Source organism: Engystomops pustulosus, chromosome 2, assembly GCF_040894005.1.
Source record: "Engystomops pustulosus chromosome 2, aEngPut4.maternal, whole genome shotgun sequence".
Taxonomy (NCBI): Eukaryota; Metazoa; Chordata; class Amphibia; order Anura; family Leptodactylidae; genus Engystomops; species Engystomops pustulosus.
Window position 1 is genome coordinate 16,991,763 of NC_092412.1, and position 18,763 is coordinate 17,010,525.

Here is an 18,763-nt window from a genome sequence, read left to right on the forward strand (position 1 = left end):
CAAATTGCTCAGAATTGGCAAGTACATGCACTGCAGAAACTACAGCCACCAGCAGATCAACCAGAAATCAAATATATAGAACGCTACTGTAGGCTTCAAGAAGCTGTTTGTATTCTCCTATGGCTATTTTCTAGCCAAGTATCAAAGGAAGCACACTACTATGCCAGATGAGATGACACTGAGTTAGTGCCTAATAGAAATCCAACCCCTACTGAATTTTCCCACTTCAGCCTTTGCTATGGATATGTGCGCCACTAAGCGCAGAACACAGCGGTCGCAAGTCTCACTACAAATTGCTCAGAATTGGCAAGTACATGCACTGCAGAAACTACAGCCACCAGCAGATCAACCAGAAATCAAATATATAGAACGCTACTGTAGGCTTCAAGAAGCTATTTGTATTCTCCTATGGCTATTTTCTAGCCAAGTATCAAAGGAAGCACACTACTATGCCAGATGAGATGACACTGAGTTAGTGCCTAATAGAAATCCAACCCCTACTGAATTTTCCCACTTCAGCCTTTGCTATGGATATGTGCGCCACTAAGCGCAGAACACAGCGGTCGCAAGTCTCACTACAAATTGCTCAGAATTGGCAAGTACATGCACTGCAGAAACTAAAGCCACCAGCAGATCAACCAGAAATCAAATATATAGAACGCTACTGTAGGCTTCAAGAAGCTATTTGTATTCTCCTATGGCTATTTTCTAGCCAAGTATCAAAGGAAGCACACTACTATGCCAGATGAGATGACACTGAGTTAGTGCCTAATAGAAATCCAACCCCTACTGAATTTTCCCACTTCGGTCTTTGCTATGGATATGTGTGCCACTAAGAGCTAAACACAACGGTAGCAAGTCCCCCTGCTAATTCCTCACAAAATGGTAATAGATGCAAATTAAAATAAAAAAAGTATAACGTTATTGTAGCCCTAAGAAGGGCTGTTGGGTTCTTGGAGAATCACTCCTGCCTAACAGTAAGCTAATAGAACACCCTAACGCTTTCCCTGACCAGCAGCAGCTCTCTCCCTAGCGGCATCCAGACACAGAATGATCCGAGCAGCGCGGGCAGGGGCTAGTCTATCCCAGGGTCACCTGATCTGGCCAGCCAACCACTGCTATCGACGTGTAAGGGTACCACGTCATGCTGGGTGGAGTGCAGAGTCTCCTGGCTTGTGATTGGCTCTGTTTCTGGCCGCCAAAAAGCAAAACGGCGGGAGCTGCCATTTTCTCGAGCGGGCGAAGTATTCGTCCGAGTAACGAGCAGTTTCGAGTACCCTAATGCTCGACCGAGCATCAAGCTCGGACGAGCATGTTCGCTCATCTCTAGTTAATATATAAAATAAATAAAGCTGTGACCTAATTTTCCACCCAGCAAGAAGTGTCTATCTTTTTAAAAGTTACTTATATAGTTATAGTTTACTGATATTTGTGTAATGGGTAATCAAAGTGCCCTTACAGGTGGTTTACATAAGATGTTCTGTTGCATGCCCTCCAGTCTTATATTTACACACACAAAGTCCTATACATACCCATATACACATGCAAAATCATATGCACACATACGTACACAATGGTGCACTCATATATACATTTATAGACTTATACATCCAGTATATACAAACACATACAGTATTTGAACATCAAATTTGCACACATAATATATAGTACATACATATTATTTATATACATATAGTATATATAGATCATATTCTAAAACATACAGTATATGCTCACCATATATACACATACATGTAGTGTAAATACAACAAATACACACAAACTGCATATACATACATCATGTATACACATACTTACAGTATATACAGCATCTAAACATACATCAAATATACACATATATACATACACATGCACATCAGAAACATTCATACAGCATATGCATGTATATACGTACGGTATATGTATATCTAAGCATATATACATAAACACATGCATGCATATATATATATATATATATATATATATATATATATATATATATATTATATATATCCGCTTATATACTTTATATATATATACACTGGATATACTTTCAGGTCTAGAGATTGCACAAATGTGCCAACATTCGGGAGATTTAGCGGCTGTGCAGTTGGTAAGAGAGTGGGGGCTTTCAGCACAGCAGGTGGGGCCCCTTACATTGCACTTAAAGGGCCACCTGTTACTGCTGTGCGCTTAGCAGAGAGAGAGAGAGAGGGGCCCAGGAGAATGGCACAAATGCCCGTCCATCCCGGGCCCCTGCGTAGAACGGGCCCTGTAGCAGCTGCTACGGCTGTTGTTACGCCATTGTGAAGGGGGTGACCTGCCTTCAAACGTTGATGACTGAAGGTTATGACGCAAACACACACCAAGCAGTGTCTGGCGCAGATTTATACGCCAGCACAGCCAGTCATCTAATACATCAGGAGGCCGAAGCTTCCCGATGTAACAGACGGCACCACCAGGGGAGGGAGTTCATCATACGCTGGCGCATGTTCTTCAAGGGAAACCCATATCAACAATCAATATTAAATACATTTCATTGTAGCAGGTCATCATGTGCCGTGGTTGTGTGTACAGGCTCCATGTGTCCGTATATCCTCCTAACCACATCAAAGCATCCTCTCAATAACATGATAGTTGGTTTCAATATGATCTTCTCAGGTAGCTCCTTGAGTCTATGACTATGAGTCTATAGTGTTGGAAGCACTGATTCCTAATGTCTAAATTTAAACCAGGTCTGGGGAACTTGAGGGATCATCAGTCTACATCATCTAGGACCGGCTTATATACTTTGGCTATGAGAGCTGCATCAGGAGATACCCAGTTCAACATGCTTAATTGGACCATCACTAGCCCATAGAAGCTTTTGAGACTTTGTTAAGAGGTTCATCAAACCTTCTTCAGGTCAAAACATGGATGCGCCAATCTTGGCAGAGTTGGACTGCCGAACCATAGCACCTAGCAACCACCCATCTCTCCATACCACCAGAAGTGAAAAGATCAAAAATGGACGAGAATCCATAAGAAAGAAAAAGGAGAGAATGTACACACATATATTGAGCAGACTGCAGAACTGTCCAGTAGAATCCCATCTAGCCGGCCCAGGGAACCTTGAGAAATACCATTACAGTCCTTGACTCTTCTTTTCAAAATGTTGACCATAATGAATACTTCCAGCTTCCTCTTCTGTCAAGATGAACAACCTTTCCTTATTATTACTAAGCAAGAAGCTTGACCTTTGGTTATCATAAGGATGTGGATTTTTAGAGAAGTGGTTGACCTCATGAAACAACCTCTTGAAATTACAACTATAAACTTGGCACGTCCAGAAGTCGTTTTGTTATGTCCAACAAATTTTTTGAAACTTTGCAATCATTTTAATTCTAAGAACCTCCATCCGTATCCCATATATAAGAGGGTTCATGAGTACAGAAATAATAAGACACGTTATATAGATGAAGACTTGACTTACAACCGAGAGGGAACCACTGCCCAACCTGTACCGGAATGTAACGAAAAGAGTGGTGGCCAGGTATGTAGAGAATGTGACAATGTGGGTGACCATGGTGTGGATGGCCTTCTGTCTGGATTCAGCTGAGATCTTTAGGCAGACTAGAACTGTCCTTATGTAGCAGTAGATTACCACCAGTATACAGCCAACTATCATGGTCAGGGTCAAGATGGTGCCATAGATGTTGTTGACAGTTGTGTCACCACAGGCCAGATGTAGAAGAGTGAAAGTTTCACAGGCGATAGTGTTAATATTCATTCCACACAGGGACAACCTGGTAACTAAACTAACTGCTGTGCCAACAACTGCAAAGACAAAAATTAATTCAACAAATATTATTTGGAAAGCTCTTCCATTGGTCATCAGGGTTGGGTATCTCAATGGATGGCAAACAGCTAAGTATCGATCATAAGCCATGACCGTGAAGGTAAAATATTCAATAGAGGCACAGCTCTGAACACAGAAGGCTTGGAGAAGACATCCTGTCAAGGATATGGTGTTAAAATTGAACAACAGGTCAATCCCAAGCTTAAGGAGAACAGCCGAATTTGCAGTCATAGCATTGACCAGCAGATTACCTATGAAGATATACATGGGCTCATGGAGAGTCTCTTCTGACCACACAGTGTACACCATCATGGAACACATTATCATGGTGACAATGTAGATTATTAGGGCCAACGTGGCGTAAAGATGCCGGAGGTGCTCCATCTCCATGATTCCAACAAGAACAAGATACGTGTTTATCTTGGAGGCGTTCTCCATCTTGTTCAGACTTTGAACTTCTACTAAAATCAGGAATCTGTAAAATATAAAAAATGAAGTGAGGAAACATTTGTTCATTATGACCTAAAACTTAGTGTTTAAAGTAAATAAAAACCTTTACAGTGTTGGACTGGGATACATTGGCCAGGACTGTATTTGTGTAGATCGAAGTCCTCGATACCGGCAAATAATGAGCCCATCACCAACTGTCCATAGGACAGGGTATGAAGTAGCAAATAACCCCAAATGCAAAAGAGCTAAGAATAACCCAAATATCTCAGCTAGTGAATCTCAGTAGTATCTGACACAGCTCCACTACAGGTCACATCTATGTAACATGATACATGCAGTCCTATGTGCAACGTCCCTGCCAATGCGCATGGCAGAGGAGTAGTTGCGAATAAGCCCCTTGTACCATCCAGTACATATAGAGGTAATTGTGCAGCAGTAGATACTGCCTGGTTAGGCAAGGGTTAATGTTACTTAATGTTGTCATCCAATGATGTTCCACTATTGTAACTGGAGTGTGATTGGAGAAGGAGATCACCTGACCAGGGATTAACTAAACCCTTGGTCAGGGGAGGAGTCAGTCTCTCTTTACCATGACCTCTCACCAAGAGAGTTCCAGAAAGAAACTTGAGAGAGCACACTCTCTTCAGGCCCAGCTCTCACCACATGAGGAGCTCCTAGGCCTCAACTACTACACTCAGAGTGACACAGGACAAACAGGACAAAGCTTCAGCTTCCAGCATTGGACACAGCAAAATCCCAGCCTGCCCCTGCATCCAGGCTGGTGAACAAACTCCTGGGGTTCCCTCTCCAAGATCACTCCAGTACTGCCTTTGTACAGACTCATTTGGGAACGTTGCCTGCTGCTGTTGGTTCGAATAAAGAACTGCAAGTTATTTTTGCGCAACGTTTCCTCCTTCTAATCCCTGCTACGGCTGTAACATCCAGGGTGCCCCATCTATCTACCAGGGCCACCTACTACAGACTCTAAGGGCTGCCCCAGGGAGAACTCTCCCTCCATCATTTCTTGCATACACCACCTTCTGGAGACCTGCCAGGCTGTAGGACAGCCCTCCGGTCCCCATACCAAGCACCGAGACATCAGCGTGCCTAGGCCACAACCGCCAGCCACTCCGGTATTCTGGGCCCCGGCTGTCTCCAGGCCCCAAGAAAAGGCTAGGCGGGGTAGATGTATCCTGCAGTCCTATGTAACAGCACAGATAACACAGTGATATCTCTGAGTACAGATCATGTAGTAGATGTATCCTGCAGTCCTATGTAACACCACAGATAACACAATGATATCTCTGAGTAAAGATCATAAAGTAGATGTGTCCTGCAGTCCTATGTAACACTACAGATAACACAGTGATATCTCTCTGAGTACGGATCATGTAGTAGATGTGTCCTGCAGTCCTATGTAACAGCACAGATAACACAGTGATATCTCTGAGTACAGATCATGTAGTAGATGTGTCCTGCAGTCCTATGTAACACCACAGATAACACAGTGATATCTCTGAGTACAGATCATGTAGTAGATGTGTCCTGCAGTCCTATGTAACACCACAGATAACACAGTGATATCTCTGAGTACAGATCATGTAGTAGATGTGTCCTGCAGTCCTATGTAACAGCACAGATAACACAGTGATATCTCTGAGTACAGATCATGTAGTAGATGTATCCTGCAGTCCTATGTAACACCACAGATAACACAATGATATCTCTGAGTACAGATCATAAAGTAGATGTGTCCTGCAGTCCTATGTAACACCACAGATAACACAGTGATATCTCTCTGAGTACAGATCATGTAGTAGATGTGTCCTGCAGTCCTATGTAACACCACAGATAACACAGTGATATCTCTCTGAGTACAGATCATGTAGTAGATGTGTCCTGCAGTCCTATGTAACACCACAGATAACACTGTGATATCTCTGAGTACAGATCATGTAGTAGATGTGTCCTGCAGTCCTATGTAACACCACAGATAACACAGTGATATCTCTGAGTACAGATCATGTAGTAGATGTGTCCTGCAGTCCTATGTAACACCACAGATAACACTGTGATATCTCTGAGTACAGATCATGTAGTAGATGTGTCCTGCAGTCCTATGTAACACCACAGATAACACAGTGATATCTCTCTGAGTACGGATCATGTAGTAGATGTGTCCTGCAGTCCTATGTAACACCACAGATAACACAATGATATCTCTGAGTACAGATCATGTAGTAGATGTGTCCTGCAGTCCTATGTAACACCACAGATAACACAGTGATATCTCTGAGTACAGATCATGTAGTAGATGTGTCCTGCAGTCCTATGTAACACCACAGATAACACAGTGATATCTCTGAGTACAGATCATGTAGTAGATGTGTCCTGCAGTCCTATGTAACACCACAGATAACACAGTGATATCTCTGAGTAAAGATCATGTAGTAGATGTGTCCTGCAGTCCTATGTAACACCACAGATAACACAGTGATATCTCTGAGTACAGATCATGTAGTAGATGTGTCCTGCAGTCCTATGTAACACCACAGATAACACAGTGATATCTCTGAGTACAGATCATGTAGTAGATGTGTCCTGCAGTCCTATGTAACAGCACAGATAACACAGTGATATCTCTGAGTACAGATCATGTAGTAGATGTGACCTGCAGTCCTATGTAACACCACAGATAACACAGAGATATCTCTGAGTACTGATCATGTAGTAGATGTGTCCTGCAGTCCTATGTAACACCACACATAACACAGTGATATCTCTGAGTACAGATCATGTAGTAGATGTGTCCTGCAGTCCTATGTAACACCACAGATAACACAGTGATATCTCTCTGAGTACAGATCATGTAGTAGATGTGTCCTGCAGTCCTATGTAACACCACAGATAACACAGTGATATCTCTCTGAGTACAGATCATGTAGTAGATGTGTCCTGCAGTCCTATGTAACACCACAGATAACACAGTGATATCTCTGAGTACAGATCATGTAGTAGATGTGTCCTGCAGTCCTATGTAACAGCACAGATAACACAGTGATATCTCTGAGTACAGATCATGTAGTAGATGTGTCCTGCAGTCCTATGTAACACCACAGATAACACAGTGATATCTCTCTGAGTACAGATCATGTAGTAGATGTGTCCTGCAGTCCTATGTAACACCACAGATAACACATTGATATCTCTCTGAGTACAGATCATGTAGTAGATGTGTCCTGCAGTCCTATGTAACACCACAGATAACACAGTGATATCTCTGAGTACAGATCATGTAGTAGATGTGACCTGCAGTCCTATGTAACACCACAGATAACACAGTGATATCTCTCTGAGTACAGATCATGTAGTAGATGTGTCCTGCAGTCCTATGTAACACCACAGATAACACAGTGATATCTCTGAGTACAGATCATGTAGTAGATGTGATCTGCAGTCCTATGTAACACCACAGATAACACAGTGATATCTCCCTGAGTACAGATCATGTAGTAGATGTGTCCTGCAGTCCTATGTAACACCACAGATAACACAGTGATATCTCTGAGTACAGATCATGTGGTAGATGTGTCCTGCAGTCCTATGTAACACCACAGATCACACAGTGATATCTCTCTGAGTACAGATCATGTAGTGGATGTCACCTGCAGTCCTATGTAACACACAATGATGTTTTCACATATTTTACATACCAGACATCACATTGTACCTTCACAGATTTGTACAGTGACTGCTGATCTTCTTCCCATGTGATGTTTTGTTATAGCTTTTTGTGTGTTTTGGGTGTTTTTGCTCTTCTGCCGTTCCTCAGTCTGTGGATACGGTCACCTCTCTGTAATACGGTATAACCAGCAGTCCCATGTCACTGCAGGACGCACATGTGGGTAGTAATCCAGCATCACATCTCATGTGCGGAGGTTTTATAAGGATGATACTTTCCTCTGAGGACGATGTGCTCTATATGGAAACCTGGTCCCAGCGGGAGGTCGGATCTGCAGAGGATGCAACATGTCACATACAGGAGGGACACGGCACATCGCACATATTATACAGTCAGCTCATTATTACAAGACTACCTGCATAACATGTAACCTAATTTAACCCCCAACCAACACCATATCTTAAATTCAAACTTGTGTTATGACGACAGGCACCTGAATGCTGACCCGACCTAAAGGACATGTTGGTACAAACCTATTTACATAACAGACACCCTACATGTCCCTCCGACCCCCAGCCAGAAAAAACAAGGTTCCCTCAATTCCATCCTGTAGCCCAATGCCCATTGGCAACAACAGACCCCGATTATCCCCCTCCATCTCCCTGTGTCCTACCACCACTATCCCGCACATTCCATGACACTCTAGTATTCGCCAATCTCCTGCTCCTCTCAATTCCTACTTCACCCCTAGCTCTGTGCCACACTGCCCTGGGAATAATCTCCCACCAAACTAACACAAAATTAAGAAAAAACGCTCCATGTCCGATTGTATCAAAGGAACCAACTCCCCCATCCGCACTGAGCATTCCAAGTCATTGCCCCCTAAATTTAGCACCAGAACAGAAGGGGCGTCAGAATATCGTCTGATATCCACTAACTCTGGAAGAATCTGCAGACCCCGAATCCCACACCAGTGAACATTAGCCTAGAAGAAACCAAGCGATCTTCCATCTGGACGAACCATAGCCCTCTGCTCAGCCCAGTAAACGAATGATTGGCTCAGAATCCATACCATAGGGCGAGAATCCGTGAGGAAAAAGAGCCAGTTAATAAGTAAATCAGGACAAATCTACCCGGCAAAGCAATCAGAGAGCCAGCGTCCTATCCTACACACATCCGTGTCTGATAGACCTAATTTGTTGGCAGTGGTCGCTCCGCCTATACCGAAGGAATGAGTGCCAAAATCACCAGGTGGGAGACCGGTCACTAGGAGCGCCTTTTTAGAAACAGTGGTAAATTGAAATCGCTTCAGAGGGGAGCTATAAGCATGCGACAAAAACTGAATCCTCCCCTTCCTTATTGCTAGAAACTGTTCGACCACTGCCACTAGATATGCCAAACCCTTGACCAAGCGTAGCGCCACCCAGCAACCACGACCAAACACGATGGGGTTTAGATCGTCAGATGCAAAAACGCACCTCCTCATAAAGTAACCCGCCGGAATGCAAAGCAGTGTGTGGAACCAATTCCGAAGGGCCCCGAAGAAAGCCAAAACGAAAGCGGTACGAAATAAAGTAACTTCAAATGAGTCCCTGCAGACCAAAACCAAAAGGGGTAAAAGCCGTAGCAGTATATAGAAAAGGAAACAGGGCGGCAGTTCTCGAGTCCTTCTTCCAATCTTTAATAATTTGCTTATTGAGGAAACTGTGCTTCACATCTACCCGACCATACAATTTAAAGAAAAATGCCACACCCACTAACCGCCGTTGAGCACATATCCCTAACACCCCTTGGGCCTACAAACCCTCCAAATACCGCAATATAACTCCCACCCTGGAACCCTCATCCAGAGTATTGCCCCCATCACCCGCTACCTTGCACCACTACCACCAAACTGTACCATGAGCACTCTAAGTATGAAATGGCAGGGACCTAAAAGGACCCACCATTCTACCCAGCTCAAACCTTTTTCTTAACCTTACATTGAGAAATTTTGGGATAATCATGTACTGAAAATTTCTAGAAAAACAAGTTTATCCCTGGGGGTAAATGGGATCAAAAACCCAAATTTAAAACCTACCCTAAGCAGGACGGCCTCCGCTTTCCTGGTACTGATCGAGCCAAGGGAACATCTTTTGGACACAAATTGGGGGTCTTCTGGTGGACTACCACCCTGGGAACGGGTCTGGGCAGTTGCAGGGCAGGAACAGCAGGTTGCGGAATGGGTGCCCTCTTGGAGCACTCATGCTGGAATTTACAGGACCCGTAGAAGCGTCAGTGGCAATTAATGAACATCCAGCACGATACCGACCTACAAACCGTCCCCGGCCCCAGAGAACCCACTGGGGTGGAGAAAGAGGGGGACAAGGCAGTGGCTGGGCATCAGATTCATCATAAGCCTAAGCCATGTGTCCATAGCTTTGGTATCCCAACCGACATCCACCGCCTAAACTCCTCAATGTAGCGCCACCAAGCAGATCCCCCGTGAGACCGAAATGCAATAAAAATAGTGTCAAGATATACAAAAATTTGCGGGGCTTTCTCAGGCAAGTCAGTACACAACCCAACACAGAAAAGGCCTGAAGCCAATTATGAAATATCTTGGGAACCTTCGGCCTCCTTTCTACACCCTGTTCGAAACATTGTTCCCTATCAACCGCCACCAAATCTACAGACATCAAGGACCAAATATCCACAAACTCATTGCAAAATATTTTGTCCTTTGTAGTCAGAAAGATAGGAGCTCAGGGGGGTAACCCCGCAAAAATAAGTGTGCCTTAAAACCGGGACCAAAGGGGTGAACATTGATGTAGATTTTCGGCCATCCATCAGTTTTCCCAGGGGGATCGTTGGCGAAATGGCAAAGCCACTGCTGTAGACTCCAACAGAGAATGGAGAGGTGCAAGAAGAGCAGAATCAGTCATTTAACCACCCAAAGCAGGCAGACTCACAAAACGCTGAAGAGATATGGACAACCGCTGAAGACACGTCTGGTTCAGCTGCCGTCACCACTGATGCACACACTGGAACAGATGCCACTGGAGAAGCTTGAGTGCAATGAGAGCCGGCAGAGCCCTGGCGAGACCTTCGACCTTGATGCCACTGAGCCGGCGATGGGCTTATTGAGGAACCTCAACTGGCTACATGAGAAGACCTGGCGGACATCAACAGAGACAAGCTCCTGCGACTTCGGGATCGTTGCCTTTTCGTCCACCTGGACAACGAACGAGATGCAGACCACCGACTGGAGGAGGCAGAGTGGCGACTATAGCCAGAACTGGCAGCTGACCGCACGGCAGGGGCTCGTCAGGCATCACAGGGTAGCATGTACCCAGGATCAAGGTCACTGGACAGCATGGGAGCAACCGAAGGGGAGGGAACAACCAAGATGCCCACCCCCAGCGGGGTGAGGTCAGCTCCCAGGACCTCCTCCCCCAAGGAAGGATTGTCCAGTTCATTATATTCGTCCCTGATGTCAGAGGAAGGAGGAAAGGGCAGGTTGCTAAAAGCAAAGGATGGGGCCTGGTTGGGATGCCTTTAGCCAGCTGCCCCCATACCTCCAGGCACTACTTAGGGAGCATAGATGTGTGGAGGGTGAGAGTGATCAGGGTTACAGAGGCGATGCAGCTCAACCCCCACGCTCCCGGCACCAGAACTCACTGTGGACAACCTGCGTCGGCCTGAAGTTCCGGCGGCCAGCTCAGGCATGTGGTACACAAAGTCCAGAGATGCCACTCGCACCAGCGCTGCAAAGGCCACCTCTGTCCAGAAACCCGGGCAGAGGGGGCCGAAGTGAAACATGTGGCCACCTGTGCAGATGGTGATAAGCACTGAGGCGACCATGATTGCCTCCCGGAAAGCTGGACAGTTTTGAGGAGAAGGAGCTGAGGGCGCATTGTTGTTCGAAGCCTGTGCCTCTGCAAGCAGTGACGATGGCCAGGCCTTCAGCGCGGATCCTCAGACGCACGGCATCATCAGAGACCATCATCGGGACAAAGTAGATCCAATGAAAATTTCCGTAAAAGGGTGAGTGACGCTACCATCCCCCTTTTATGCCCCAAACCCCTCCCCAGGTGTGACCACCCTAAGCCAAGCCCAGAGTCACTAGGTCACATCCTCCTGCATAACCGCCCTTTCTTAAAGGGCCTTGTCCACCTGCATGCCGTCATTAGCCCAACGGCAATACGCCTATGGGCTATCAAAATTGGTTATTTTTATGAGATTGTTACACAAATATCTGTATAACTGCAGTTAATCTTTTCAGTGTCACTGTTCTTTGATTTTTATCAGGTTAGCCAACTTGTTCAGCAGGATCCTGGGAGCAGCAACATTTTGTAATTCTAACATTACCTATATGACACTGTAATCTCCTTTCCAGCCGGAAAGTACAGCCTTACTATCTGTAAACTCCTCTCAGCTTCAATTGAAGTCAGCGGCCACTTCCTGTTTGTGAAACCGGCAGTGGCGGATTGAGGGTTCCATGGGCCCCGCGCTGTTCACCCGACTAGGGCCCCCCCAGCATCTAAACCAGCATGTGCCCGGAAGTTAGGACTTAAGTACTACTCTATATCCTTAAAGGGGTTGTTCACTTTCAGCAAATAATTGATATTGTTTGTGTATTGAAAGGTTATACAATTTTCCAATATACTTTCTGTATCTATTCCTCATGGTTTTCTAGATCTCTGCTTGCTGTGCTTCTATAGAAAGCTTCTATGTTTACTTCCAGTGCATAGAAATCTGTTCATGGTCTTGTGATGGTCACAAAGGTGCACGAGCCTTAACTATCGTAGACAATAATCAGAGCCGTGTGATAATAACAGCGCGTGCACCTGTGTGTCCATCACATGACCATGGACAGATTGGGGCTTATTTACTAAGGGTTGCGCTGCTCACTGTCATTGGATTTCCCAATGTTCTCAGGGTTTGCCCGGCTTTGACAGGTATTTAACAGGGGTCTGCGCTAGGATTGTGTTGCACGCAATTATTTTCTGTCGCAGCTGCGCTGCTTTCATGGGACACAAATCGGGGCTCAGGCCATCGGATAATCCGACTGATTCGGACTGAGATTTAACTTTCAATTTGTGTCGCAAGTCAGAGATCTAGAAAACAGTGAGGAATTGGAAATTTGTATAACTTTTCATTACTCAGACTATATCAATTATTTGCTGAAAGGGGACGACCCCTTTAATCTTTTACTGTTCATAAAAGTAAATTTAATGATGAACTTCAATCGTGCTCTTATATCCCATCTATTTAGCTCTATAAGCGGGGAAAAAAATCCAAATGCAGTGAAAAAACGCATTTATGCCGTTTTCTGGAGGGCTTGGATTTTACAGCTTTTCTGTGCACCCGTAAGGCTACATTCACACTGACGTGTGCCTGCTGTACTGCCCCTATCCGTAGCGCCGCTCACCCCCGGCCCTATCCATAGCGATATATGGCCCGCGGCGTGGTAATGCAGGGAAAGATGCGACATGTCCTATCTTTCTCCAGGCTATGGAAAGGTACGGTGCCACCATGCGCCCATTGCCGGCTGTGGGGAAAGTATATACATCGTATGTACATCGGCCGTACATACATCCCCCATACGTGAGTGTGAATGTAGCCTAAATGACATGTCTACTTTATTGTTTGGGTCAGCATGATTACGTGGATACCAAACATACATATATGTTTTATAATGTTTTCATACATTTACAAAAATTGAAACCTCCTGTACCAAAATAAATCTTCATTTTGCTGGCGCCAATAACTTTGTCTTTCTTTGGAGTACGGAACTGTCTGTGCTGTCATTTTGTGAGACTTTTGATGTCATTTTCAACGCTACCATCTTTAGAACTGTACGGCCTTTTAATCATTTTTTATTGCATTTTTTATATTTTTCCGAAATGGAAAAATTGTGCGCTATTTTCTGCAACAGGGTTGAACGCCGAGAATAACCGTTATTATATTTTGATAGATCAAACATTTTGGGACGTGGTGATACCTAATATGATTTTTACCGTTTATTTATATTGATATCAGTTCTAGGTAAATGGGGTCATTTAAATTTTTAGGGTTCTTTTATTCAATTTTTTTTTACTCTTTTTCAGATAGATTGGTACTTTAACCCTAGGCTGTATATGGGAATTTTACACATCGGGGGTCATTTACTAAGGGCCCGATTCGCGTTTTCCCGACGTGTTACCCGAATATTTCTGATTTGCGCCGATTTTCCCTCTATTGCCCTGGGATTTTGGTGCACGCGATCGGATTGTGGCGCATCGGCGCTGGCATGCACGCGACGGAAATTGGGGGCGTGGCTGAACGAAAACCCAACGGATTCGGAAAAACCGCCGCATTAAAAAAAAAAAAAGTGCCGCGGGACTCGCGCTTACCTTCACTAGTAATAGGCCGGTGAACTTCAGTGCATTCCGGCAGGCCTCGGGGAAATTCAGCGCAGCAGCGCCACCTGGTGGATGTCGGAGGAACTACCTTAGTGAATCCCGGCCGGACCCAAATCCACCGCAGAGAACGCGCCACTGGATCGCGAATGGACCGGGTAAGTAAATCTGCCCCATCATGTATTTCAATGTGCAAATCGCACATCGTAAAACGTTCGGGCTCATTTACTAAGGGTCGTGCATACACTTTTGTTGGACTGTGCACCTTTTTCATGGCTAAAACGGCTTGCACAGGTATTTATATGTCTGGGATTGTGTCGCACTCGACGCCCTGTTGTGGCTTCCGTGCTAAACAATTTAGGGACGGTGCCGTCAGATTGTCTGACTGATTCGGACTGAACAAAGGATTTAACTTCTAAAATATGTCGCAAGCCCTATGTTCTAAATGCACCACAAAAAGATGGTAAACTCTGTCTGACATGAGCAGGGAAGCGACGCATTCATGATTTCAGACTCACGATCTTAGTGAATCGCCGCACCCAGCATTATACACGGACAATGCACTTTCTGTGAACTCTGGTGACCCTGTAAGTAAATGTGCCCCATTGAGTAAAAAGTCTCTGGTCTTTGTATAACCTGAGGCTGTCATAGCAACAAATCGCCGCTCTCAGGGAGCGATGATCCGAGCCAAGTTGGCAGCGCCAACACACCACCGGCTCTTTAATGCTGCTGTCAGCTGTCACGTGTCGGTAAGGGGTTGATGCCTTAATAATATTCCCCGAATGTTCATCAATTGATTCAGCAGTACTACTAATTACTTTTGTACTGTATGCAAACCCTCCATGTTTCTTTCTTTACTCTAAACTCTGCTGAATAGGAGTAGCTGCAGCAGCCTAGTTATGAGAGATCAAAACCCAGCACACTTGCTGATCAGAACACATGCTGTATGTCTCAAAAAGCTCCTATAGGCTCCTGTAGTGTTGTTTTCAGAAGACATTTGTTTTGGCTGCAGTGGCCTCTGGACCGGGGGATCTTCATCAATGAGGCCAGTAACTTTCAGCCAAAATGACCCACCCTCATGGCACATCACCAATAAGACCATAAGATTGGTTGTCACAATGCCCTATTCTAATGGAACATCACCAGTGAGACCAGTTATTGGAAACAGCAGGGACCTACCATCAATAAACATAACCACCGATGCCATTGATTGGCAGAAGAACTGACCAACCCTCATGGCACATCACCACTAAGGCCAGTGATGGGCAGAAGAAGTGACCCACCCTCATTTCACATTGCAACAGATGTGAAATACCCTCATGGCACCTCATCACTAATGCCATTGATTATCAGCAGAAGTGACTCTCATGGCGCATTACCGCAGAGGCCAGTGGTTGGCCATAGCAGTGACCTATTCTCATAGCACATCACTACTGAGGCCAGGGATTGGCTGCAGCAATGACCTACCCTCAAGCAACATCAACACTGAGGCCAGTGATTGGCTGTAGCAGTGATCTAATCTCATTGCACCTCGCAACTGAGACCGGTGATTGGCTATAGCAGTGACCTACAGACCTTGATACCTATAGACCCCGCACCTCCTGCCCTGGTAAGGGAGGGAACTATTTTTACTAATCCTTTTTGATATACCCTAACTGTATAGGAAATTATTGGACATATCATGTGACTGCTCTACAGACAAGAAGCTATTTGAGGAGTCCAGATGATGCAAATTTTTGTATTTCTCAGCTGTTTTTGACATAGCGACTTGCTTTCTGTTTGTGTCAATATAGTTTTTTTTTAATTTTTAAAAAAGTCATTTTAACTGCACTTTTCTACTGTTCTCTGCTGCCAATTTTAGACCACCTACAGCACAGGGCCACATTCAGAAATTTTATGTAACATTCAACTAATGGCCATTGGGGTTGCTGAAGGCTGATACGCATCAATGTCACCCACATCTGCAGCTTCTTGTTATCTTGATGCCTAGAGGATACGTGTCATGTATTGTCATATATCGAAAAGAGCCAATAGAAATATCAAGTTATTATTGGTCAATGATCAAGTCTGTAGGGTAATAAAATAAACTGGATGGAACTGTCATTTTACAGCCTGTATATGGTGTAAAGTATATAGTGATTGTTCATCAAAATATAACAGAATTTAGGACACCACCAATTTAGCTACCAATAACCCACATCCATTTGAATTTCCTTCTACATTTCACAATTTTAATACCATAAAATCTTTACCCCTATTCTGCACTGAGATTTATGACACAAGCTGCCAGAGATCTCTTTGGAGATCATGACGGAACTAACAGTAGGTCAGTAGTAACGGAGGCTATAGAGAAACATGCAGCAGCCAGGGTCACAGTATTCTCCTTTTACTCCCTTCTCACTACATTCGGAAAAGACATCAATGGATATAACTTGAGTGCAAACACTTCTTACTACTGATATTATTGAGGTGTACACCTTACATAGAGCCAGGCTTCTTTATGTAAGCTGCCATGATGGCTTCAAGCATAAATTGAGCTGAGATGTTGGCTTCCACCTTCTATAGAGCTTAGCCGCCGTGACAACATTTTCCTTATATTGTAATCCTACTTACATATATATGAGTTTCTATATCTAAGCTGTACCTAAATTTTCAAGATGCTTGTAATGAACCTGTATGATATTGATGCATCAAATGGTCAATTGAGCTGACAAAATGGACATAAGAGCAAGTTGTGTTGGTGCCCCAAGCAAAAATCTGAACACTCACCTCCCCTACTCATGGACATCCAAGGAGGAGGATAGATATAGAGGTCTCTCTAGCTTCAACCTTTGTTAAGTTATAAATGTCAATATTTTTGGTTCCACCTACCTGACAGTAGCCAACCAAAAAATAATGACATTGATTGCCCAGGAACAGTTGGGACTAGAGAGAAAATTCTAACTATGTGCAAATTTGTGGAGTAGCTCAAGGACATGGTCAATGAAAATGGTGAAAGGTCCTTTTTAATTCACATATTTAGATGTGTTCCTCAGGTTGGGGTATACAATTTTCACTAAAAATTGTAAAACCAAGTGAAACAATGGATCTAAGGAACTTGTTTTCAGGAAGGAGAAAGCCTATAAAAATTAATCTATCATTAGTAAAGGGATTATTAGTAGAAATTTTGCGGTACAATCGGCAGTTCGAGAAGAATTATTTTATTAAAGCAACTTTTTGACATACATTCATTTTTCGTAAATTTACAAAAATTTTAACTCTGAGAGCCTCTGTCCTAATCCCATAGGTCAGAGGGTTCAAGGTTATACAAGCAGTTAAACCTGTTAAGGAGATGATAACATGGGCAAGCGTTGAAAGAGAACCAATGCCCAACCTGTATCGGAAAGTAACAAAAACTGTGGCGGCTGTGTACGTAGAGAATGTGACAATGTGGGTCACCAAGGTGTGGATGGCTTTTTGACAGGCATCCGCCGAGATCTTGAGGCAGACTACAAATGTCATTATGTAGCAGAAGATCACCACCAGTATACAGCCGACTATCATGATCAACGTCCAAATAATGCCAAAGATATTGTTAACGGTTGTGTCACCGCAAGCCAGACGTAGAAGAGACAAAGTCTCACAGTAGATTCCGTTGATGTTAACCCCACATATGGACAACCTGGCAGTTAAAACTACAATAATGGTGATACTCACAATAACATAAGACAATACAACAAGCATTATTTGGAAAGCTCTTCGACAGGTCATTAGGGTTGGGTATCTCAAGGGTAGGCAGACAGCTAAATATCGATCATAGGCCATGACTGTAAAAGTAAAAAATTCAAGGGAAGCAAAGCTTTGAATGCAAAAAGCTTGGATGAGACATCCTGGCAGTGAGATGGTGCTTAAGCCGGAAAGCAGGTCAATCACCAACTTGGGTAGAACAGCTGAATTTCCAAACATAGCATTGCCCACCAGGTTACCTATGAAGATGTACATAGGTTCATGGAGAGTCTCTTCTGCCCACACAGTATATACAATTATGGAAGAGAGCATCATGGTGGAGATGTAGATGATAATGACCAACGTGGCGTACATATACCGGAGGTACTCCATCTCTACAACACCGAGAAGGACAAGATTTGTCTTTAACATGGAAACATTCTCCATCTTTTAAGACTTCAACCTTTATGTAGGATCAGAAAGCTGTAAATTATTAAGAAATAAAAACAAAATAATTATTCAATTTATACAAAATGATCTAAATAAACAAATTAAAAAAACCTATAAAAATGTAAAGGGAAGTCAGGGCGTTCCTAAGCAAACAAACAAACAGAACTGAGCCCTAAAACTGAGCCCCCCACATTGTCAACTGCCTACTTTATGGGTCCGCCATAACCCGTGGCCAGTAACTGGTCACCAGTCCCT

General features: G+C 44.1%; 2 protein-coding genes across 2 annotated transcripts; both read right to left on the minus strand.

Moving 5' to 3' along the window:
• Positions 1 to 3,340: 3,340 nt before the first annotated feature.
• LOC140116996 (olfactory receptor 5AP2-like) lies at positions 3,341 to 4,354 on the minus strand. Its single transcript, XM_072133425.1, has one exon. The coding sequence runs from the start codon at positions 4,352 to 4,354 to the stop codon at positions 3,341 to 3,343; it is 1,014 nt and encodes a 337-aa protein (XP_071989526.1).
• A 13,194-nt stretch (positions 4,355 to 17,548) lies between these two features.
• LOC140116997 (olfactory receptor 10G3-like) lies at positions 17,549 to 18,505 on the minus strand. The gene has a single exon (XM_072133426.1). The coding sequence runs from the start codon at positions 18,503 to 18,505 to the stop codon at positions 17,549 to 17,551; it is 957 nt and encodes a 318-aa protein (XP_071989527.1).
• Positions 18,506 to 18,763: the final 258 nt, after the last annotated feature.

Excerpts from the sequence above, each read along its gene's own strand:
- LOC140116997 (XM_072133426.1), bottom strand. The coding sequence starts at position 18,505 with ATGGAGAATGTTTCCATGTTAAAGACAAATCTTGTCCTTCTCGGTGTT.
- LOC140116996 (XM_072133425.1), bottom strand. The coding sequence starts at position 4,354 with ATGAACAAATGTTTCCTCACTTCATTTTTTATATTTTACAGATTCCTG.